Source organism: Jatropha curcas, chromosome 7, assembly GCF_041381405.1.
Source record: "Jatropha curcas cultivar XTBG-Jc1 chromosome 7, XTBG_Jcur_1.0, whole genome shotgun sequence".
Classification (NCBI taxonomy): Eukaryota; Viridiplantae; Streptophyta; class Magnoliopsida; order Malpighiales; family Euphorbiaceae; genus Jatropha; species Jatropha curcas.
Genome location: NC_143157.1, coordinates 29712461 through 29721119, shown reverse-complemented (window position 1 = coordinate 29721119; position 8659 = coordinate 29712461). Strand labels below are relative to the sequence as shown.

Sequence of the window (8659 nt, the reverse complement as noted above, 5' to 3'; positions counted from 1 at the left end):
CTTCCAAAATAGTAATTACCCATAACAAGGAAATTAATCACAATTTGCAAAGTAAGTTCAGAAATGCCTAAAGGGAATATACTTCAAGGAGGGAAACATGCCTAAATTTAAAACACATCCATAACCATAGCTTCCTCGTGCACTGATTGAAGCCAAACAAATGAAAACGCTCAATAAAGATAGACAAGAAATATAGCCATATATTGTTCAGCAAGAAATATTCTTCGCTAATAAAAAGTTTGGTCTTTTTAGATATTTTCGAAACCTATCGCTTAAAATTCAGGAAAGACTTATCAACATATAGTGTATGACCTTATTTATATATGGAATAAGTGTTTTAGTTCAAACGAAAATATTTCTGATCATAAACTGAAAATCTAATCAACATTGTTAACTTTATTATTTTGTCGCAATTAATTTCAAATTAATTATCAATTAAAATACAGTAATATGGTTTTAGTAGTAAATTGTAAAGTTGGGAGCAAATAACAATTATATACAGTTATTTTTTCAAAAAAAAAAAAAAAAGAACAATTATTCTAAGCCAAAAAATTTAGATGATTAAGACAGGTATTAATTCAGACAGCCAAAAAGGTAAGCATTTTACTTTCATCAAATCCAAATCCTAATTGGGTTTTGACTTCTCTCGAAGCTTAACACGTCAACTTCTTGAACAACAATCAAACCTATCACTGCCTTAAAACCCAAACTTCCCTAATTAAGCCCTAATTTTAGGTGCGGCGGTGGTGTGAATTTTCAATGCTTCAAATCTCATATTTACTCTTTTAAATTAAAAAAAAAAGGAATAATTAATCTCTTAATATTTTTTTGGACATATTGTACAATTATTTATTAATTTAATTAATTATATTGAGTTAAGGGGCATAATCGTAAATCCATGTGATGTTTGCGAATTAAGTATTCCAAATTGTCAAGTTAACCGAAACTAAACTTAATTTGATTATTAAATTAAATCAGAGAGTTTCTGTGGAGGAGGTGTTTTGTTTTGTAGCCACGAATTCTGTATATAGAAGAAACCCACAAAGAGTTGGAGTGGAAGAATGAGAAAGTGGAGTGGACGTGAACTCGTGATCTATTGGGTCCTTTTAGCTGAAAAGGAAGAGGCCGCGCAAAAATGAAAATTCCAATACCACTTGCCATATGCGGTGTGAATAACGCGCTTTTAAATGTAAAAATCTAGTATACGATTGGCTATAACTGTCCACGCACTCACCTAGCGCCTGAGGAAAGGAAAACGGCTTTTTCTTTAATATATATAATATATAAATAATAATAAAAATAATGTCTGGACTAAATGGTTAGATGCAGACGATAATGATGAGATCGAAAGAGAAGCCAAAAACAACAAGACACCACAAACTAACTGCCCACCCCAACACACCCAAAATCAAAAACCTTTTTAATGCAAGGAAATATTTTAAAAAATAAGTCGACTTAGCTCGCAAGCTGTTGAAATTTCATTTCGACTTTGAAAAAATTTGAAAAGTTTGACTTAAATCAAGTTGAAATTCGTTTTAAAATTTTGAAAATTGAATTTAAATTTTAAATCGAATATAAAAATTTTAAATTCAGTAAATTTTAAATCGAGTTAAATTTTATTGAATCAAGTCTGAAATTGAGTTTGGATTCTGATTGACTATTTACATCCCCTCAAGACCATTGGAGATTTACATAAAAATTTATTTAAACTTAATTAATGAAATTCATGAGCTCTGCTTAAAATAAATGCTTAAAACTAACAAAAATTATTTATAAATTAATTTATTGACTTTTAATTAAAATAGGAAAATAAATAACACTTAATAGTACGTCTCAAATTAAAACAGACATTTATTGTGAACAAGGCGAGCAATAAATTAATAGTATCCCCAGATTAAAGAGAAAAGTAGATGATGGTGATAAAATAAATTACAAGAACCAAACCAAAAAAAGGAAAAAAAGAGTTTTTCCATCGCTCTCTTTCTATAGAATTCTTCTGGAGAAGGATAAAAAAAAGAAGGATAAAAGTCTCTCTTCTTCTTCTTCTTCTTCTCCTACTTCTGTGTGTGCAGTGTTTTTATCAATTTCGAGGTTTCAACTCTATGCTATGCTTAGTTCTTCCATCTGCTTTGCTGGACATTAGTAGGCCATGAATGGATCCCTATATCCTTATTCGTTAGAAATCATTATCGACTAAAGAGAGAGGAAGTGTGTGTGATTTTGGATTCTGGAAATGGACACTCAGCCAGCTGAGGAGCTGCTGAGGAAGATCCAGGAGCTGGAAGCAGGGCAAGCTCATCTTGAACAAGAGATGTCTAAGCTTAAGCTTACTAGCGATCCAAAATCGGAGCATGACTTGCAGTACCGGCAACATCATCACCACCAGCAGTCGCAACAACGTTCCCATTCTATATCGCCGCAGAGGACTGGGCCTAGGAGGAGAGGAAGCAGTGGGACTGGACCTGGTTTCGAGGCTATTGCAGCTTGGAAGAAGGGCTCGGTGTCGTTTAGGCATTCGTCGCCGTTGCAGAGAGAAAGCCGGAGTGTGACGAGTGCTACCACTACTAATGCTGCTAAAGAAGGAGCAAACTGCGGGCCATCGGCGGTGAAGTTTACTGATAAGCAATATTTGAATATATTGCAGTCCATGGGACAGTCTGTACATATTTTTGATCTTACGGGCCGTATCATTTATTGGTGAGTTATGGATTTATAGAACTTTTGTTTTTTTGTCTTTATTTTTGAGTTTCTTGTTTTGCAGGTTTTGTTGCCTTTAATGGATTTTGGTTTTGATTGGTTGGGGAAGGGAGGTTGTTTTGGACTGTTTGGATCTTAATTGGTTTAATGGTCGATGGAACCGTAGATTACTGGCGGTTCACTACTAGGAATTGGAAGTACGAAATTCGTTGTGCAAAAGAGCAGGATAAAGCTTTGACTTGCAGTTTTACTGTCAATTACTGTTGAATATGCGGTTTTTTGGCTTAAATTATATGTGAAGATTGGTTTTCAATGCCATTGATGTATCGAATTTAGTGTGTTTAGTTATTATCCGTTTCTGCAGGAACCGAACAGCTGAGCACCTTTACGGATATTCTTCAGCGGAGGCTCTCGGCCAGGATGCCATTGAGCTGCTTGTAGATCCTCAGGATTTTTCGGTGGCAAATGGTATAGTGCATCGTGTCACCATGGGGGAGAGCTGGACAGGTCAGTTTCCTGTCAAGACTAAGATGGGAGATAGGTTTACAGCTGTTGCAACCAATACACCGTTCTATGACGATGACGGTACTTTGGTCGGGATTATCTGTGTATCAAGTGATTCACGGCCCTTTCAAGAAATGAAGATTGCATTGGCAGGTTCAAATAATTCAGAAGCTGATTCAAGCTTTAGTCGACCTAGAAGTTGTGTCACAACAAAACTTGGTCTGGATTCTCAACAGCCCTTGCAAGCAGCAATTGCATCTAAGATATCCAATTTGGTTAGTCTATTAGGCTCTTGTGTTGACGTGAATTTAATTTTATAGTGTGCAATACCTTGATTGTTGGTTGCCGAAACAGGCATCAAAGGTGAGCAACAAAGTGAAATCAAAAATTCGGACGGGAGATAACATGGATCGTGAAGGTGGGACCAGCGATGGTCATCAATCTGATCATGGCTTCTCAGATGCAGCTCTATCTGACCATAGGGAGGATGCAAACTCTAGTGGAGCTAGCACTCCCAGAGGAGATGTGCATCCATCTCATTTCGGAATATTTTCACACTACGAGGCTTCCCCAGTAAAACCCTCCACAGATTCCGGCGATGAGAGCGAAGGAAAACCAGCAATTCACAAGATTTACTCAAAGGCTGAGGCTTGGATTGGCAGGAAAGGGTTATCATGGCCTTGGAGAGGGAATGAACGGGAAGGCTCAGATGTAAGGACCACCCGTTTTATGTGGCCCTGGGTGCAAAATGATCAAGAAAGTGATACAGGTCATCAAGGGAGTCCCTCCTCTAGTGCAAAACCAGAAATCCAGGCAAATGACAGTACTCGGCCTACCAATAACGAGGCCTCTGGATCTTGGTCATCCTCAGTTAATGTTAACAGCACAAGCAGTGCCAGTAGCTGTGGAAGTACCAGCAGTAGTGCTATTAATAAGGTGGATGTGGAGACTGATTGCTTGGATTATGAAATATTGTGGGAAGACTTGACGATTGGTGAACAGATTGGGCAAGGTAATAAGCTCTAGTTAATTCTTGTGCTTTGCTTTTGCTTATTTTCAGGAATTATCAACTTTAAAATGCCCTAAACTGAATCCATTTACCTGCATTTCATCTTTCTTGAATTTTAAGTCTTTCATCTGCAATGAAATTTTATTTTTCTTAATGGACGTTTGACAATTATGAGTGACCATCTAATGGTGATTTCATGTATTCTCATCAAGGTTGCTTGTCTCTGAATTCATGTTTTGATATTTTGTTTGATCTTCCTTTCTGATTTTTCATTTCGCTGATGTTGTGCTATATTCATGCAGGTTCGTGTGGGACTGTATATCATGCCCTGTGGTATGGATCAGTATGTTCTTTGCTCTTCCTCCAAACAACTTTATTCTGAAGTGGATGCTTAAACTCAATGTATATGGATCCATATATAAGTAGTTTGAGACGAGATGTATCATAATTAGCTGCCATCTGTCCAAATCTATGGTTTTCATCTCTAGATTTCTAATATGAAAAAAGCAACTTGAATTTTGAAAATTTAAACACCCTGCTAATTTCCTAATTCCAAGTTACCATTTCAAATTTCATGCATGCTGATAATATAGAAGCTATGTTTTGTGTATGAGAATTTTTTTTTTTTAATTTTTTTTATTTTGAAGAAATGTCTGAGAAGTTTTTGTTGTCTCTGGTTTGTTAAAGCCTCTAGTTATTTTTATATTAGATGGAGCAGGGAAAGAAGTGCAACAATATTGTGGATGATATTAATTGGTTGAGTGATATCCATTTTATTTCAGGATGTTGCTGTCAAGGTATTCTCCAAGCAAGAATATTCAGAAGATGTAGTACTGTCATTTAGACAAGAGGTATATCTTCTATTTGTTTGATGTTGCAGCATTAAACCAAAAATTCATAGTCATATGTACATTCAGCATTTTTCTTTGTGAAATGCTACCCTTCGTTTACCTGAACTTCTATTAATGCTAAATACTTTTGTCTGATTATGGCATGGACAACTTTCAGAGTTCAGATTTAATAATATCCAATATATAAAAGTGACTGGAACTTGGTTTTTCATGATTATTGTTACTGATGCTATAAAATCTCAAGTGCAACTAAGTTGAGCTAGACACTGGTAAAAGAGAAACCTGTTTCTTCTTTTTCTTCTGTTCTTAAATTTAAGCAATTATCCCATGTTATTGTTCTATTTTGAAGGTGTCTCTCATGAAAAGACTTCGCCATCCAAATGTATTGCTTTTCATGGGTGCTGTTACTTCAGCTCAGCGTCTCTGCATTGTCACGGAGTTCCTTCCACGGTAATTCTGAACTCACTTTCAAGAACTGCAATAGCCAGCTATCTGCTTTACATTTTCCTCCTATCTTTGAAAAAGAAATCTTCTCTATGGAGCAGTATGTCATGGAATTGATTTGGTTGACCTGAATTTTTTATAATAATAATAATAATAACAAAAGGAATGGGATGGACATATTGGGCTGACAATCCGCTTGTTTATTTTTCTTGTTAATGCAGTGGAAGTTTGTTTCGGTTACTCCAGAGGAACACAACTAAACTGGATTGGAGGCGGCGCATCCATATGGCATTGGATATAGTGAGTTTTCAGTAACTTTATCAGAAAAGTTCATTTATTTTTTGGAGATTGCAGCTGTTGTGTTCCCTTTCCACCTGAATAATTCTAGCATCACTGCTCCACTTTCTGAATTTCTTCTTAAGGCACCTGTGTAAAATCTCTGGCTCTTTGTTAATGAACTGTAACTCATTCATTGTTTTATTGCTTAACCCTTTAAAAGGCGCGTGGTATGAATTATCTTCATCATTTCAATCCACCTATCATTCATCGTGATTTGAAGTCTTCAAATCTTCTGGTTGATAGGAACTGGACCGTAAAGGTATATCATGACTTATAAGTAAATTCTTTCCATTTTTATGGTTCTTTCTTTCTTTTTGATTTGTGGAATTTTCCAGATTCTAAAGGTAATAATAGCAGTGATAGTAATCTGAATATTATCTGGACAGGTTGGTGATTTTGGTCTATCGCGTCTAAAGCATGAAACTTACTTGACAACTAAGACTGGGAAGGGAACGGTATTTTAACTGAGCAATGATACTTTTTCTTTTTTCAGTTTTATTAGTCCTGTTGGTCTAAATAATTTTGCATGATTATGTTCAAACAATTTAATATCAGATCTAATGAATTCTTTGAATTTCAGCCTCAATGGATGGCGCCAGAAGTTTTGCGAAATGAACCCTCAGATGAAAAGTATGTACTCTTTGTTCTGTAGAAATGTTAAAACTTTGGTATTGATTGCTTATTCGAAGTGTTCTTTCTAAGCACCCAACTTTAAGTATAATATGTTTTTTTGTGCTGTGTGGGTGCATTTAGGTCTGATGTATACAGCTTTGGGGTGATTATGTGGGAACTTGCCACTGAGAAGATCCCTTGGGATAATCTCAACTCAATGCAGGTATAGACTTCCCTTGAACAATTTAGGAGGTTATATATTCAGGAAAGTAAAACCAAACTGTTGATCAGATGTAATCCTTCAGGATTTGAAAGTATAATGCATATGGCAAAAAATGGAGCTATATTGTTTGTTAAATGGCACTACACAAACAATGGGTTGTTTAATACTTGCAGGTGATTGGAGCTGTAGGTTTCATGAACCAACGCTTAGAGATCCCCAAAGATGTTGATCCACAGTGGGCTTCTACAATTGAGAGTTGCTGGCACAGGTGCTTAATCTAACCATGATTGTTATAAGATTTTGTTTCAATTTTTTAATCGTGAAATCACAGTTAAAAGGGCTTAATGGTTGTTTTGGGAAGCCTATTAGACATCCACTACATTTAATTAGAGTTGCACATGAACAACGTTTTATGGGCTAGAAAATCACAATTAAGTGTGATGTTTTTTTTATTTTTTTCATTACTCTGATTCTTTCTTCACTTTTTTGCTTCCTTCATGTCTGACATTAGCGTGTGAGGATTTTTCTAAATCATCAGAAATGCAATATACAAACAATACAAGTTGTGACTATAGATTCATCTAATTAATACTAAGTTGCTAAATTGGGATCTTATGGTTTGATTTATAGATGTTTATCGCCCACATGACATTAATATGGAGATATTTCTTAATGTCGGCAGATATCTGAGGTTCATTTTTGTGAATTTCTTTTTAGTGGCGCAGTTATTTTGGAATGCGTAGTGTTAGGTTGTATAGGGTATTGATTAGGACAACTATATTAGGAGTAAGTAATTGTTTTTTCTGTCTCTTTCTTTTCTAGTTATAAACTAAAAACATTTCCAAATTAATAATGCTTGCTAACGGTGAATGTTTAACTTTTGTGGTAACTAGCAATCCTCAGTGCCGTCCATCTTTCCAAGAACTGCTGGAAAAGCTTAGGGATCTGCAGAGACAATACGCAATTCAATTCCAGGCGGCCCGTTCTGCAGCTGGAGATAACACACAAAAGGAATTATAGACCGAAATTCTTTTGCTTGTGGTTTGTTTTGTTGATATGGCCACAAAAAGCAATGGCAAAATTTTCCTTTTTTTTACTGGAAATCTCTAGTAAGAAGATGGTTACGACAACTGCCCACAGATTGCCACTAAAGGTTTGTGGTATTGGCATAGAAAAAGCTCACAACAGACAGACAAGGAAAAGAAAAAAGAAAATGAGGCAGTAGTTGGCATCCATTTTAGCTGCCTAATTTTGATGGTGATTGGTTGGTTTTGGTGTTTGTTTATTTACTGACATCATGAAAAATCTTCAAAATCCATAATCAATGGTGCTCTGCAATTGGAATTATGCTGGTTGGATTCTTGCAACCATTAGTATTTTTATGTGAGAGTTGCTTAGGACCACTTTGAAAAGCTGTACAGAAAAAAAAAAAAAAAAAACACAATCTTCAATATATAAAAATGTAGTCAGATAATTATCTCGCTTTTGTTTTTTGTTTTTTGGTTTTGTTTATTGAATGGTATCCTCCACAATCGCAGTTGTTACCGCTCAGGCAGTCTTGCACGTCAGCTTGCATAAACTTGTTCTTTCTTTTTAATGTTCAAAAACATGGGAATATTTGGTCGTTGACTTTGTTGAAGAAGGTAATGATTATGGATTCTTATCTCCATCTCGATCAACTATTTGCCAAGACCAAGAGGAAAACGTGTGAGTGATTGCCGATTGGACGATAATTTCCCATTCCCCTGTACGAGTGGAAAATCTGAAATCATGGGGCACTTTTCATCAGGTTATTATAGAATTTAAAAGTACCACGCACCGAGACAATGCCACTATCTGTTGCAACCAGACTTTGTTGGATTGGAGCACTGTTTATTTATTTTACTAATATAGCTGAACAAAAAAATATTAAAAAGTATCCAACTCATCCAACCAATTCCTGCATGGACTTTCCAAGCTGAATTGCGAATCCATGGAGGA

General features: G+C 35.7%; 1 protein-coding gene across 2 annotated transcripts; it reads left to right on the top strand.

Annotated features, from left to right (window-relative positions):
- The first annotated feature begins 1898 nt into the window (after nucleotides 1-1898).
- Nucleotides 1899-8230, top strand: LOC105643534 (uncharacterized). Of its 2 annotated transcripts, none has more exons than XM_020683007.3 (13): nucleotides 1899-2697; nucleotides 3062-3476; nucleotides 3556-4213; nucleotides 4513-4553; nucleotides 4993-5061; nucleotides 5411-5511; nucleotides 5727-5805; nucleotides 6005-6103; nucleotides 6231-6299; nucleotides 6425-6474; nucleotides 6598-6679; nucleotides 6853-6947; nucleotides 7583-8230. In XM_020683007.3, exons 1-13 carry the CDS (start codon nucleotides 2234-2236, stop codon nucleotides 7902-7904), a joined length of 2544 nt encoding a protein of 847 aa, XP_020538666.1. In that variant the 5' UTR covers nucleotides 1899-2233; the 3' UTR covers nucleotides 7905-8230. The 2 variants fall into 2 exon arrangements, with proteins under 2 accessions (XP_020538666.1, XP_012084067.1); XM_012228677.4 differs by having other exon boundaries at nucleotides 1901-2697; nucleotides 7573-8230.
- The last annotated feature ends 429 nt before the right edge of the window (nucleotides 8231-8659 follow it).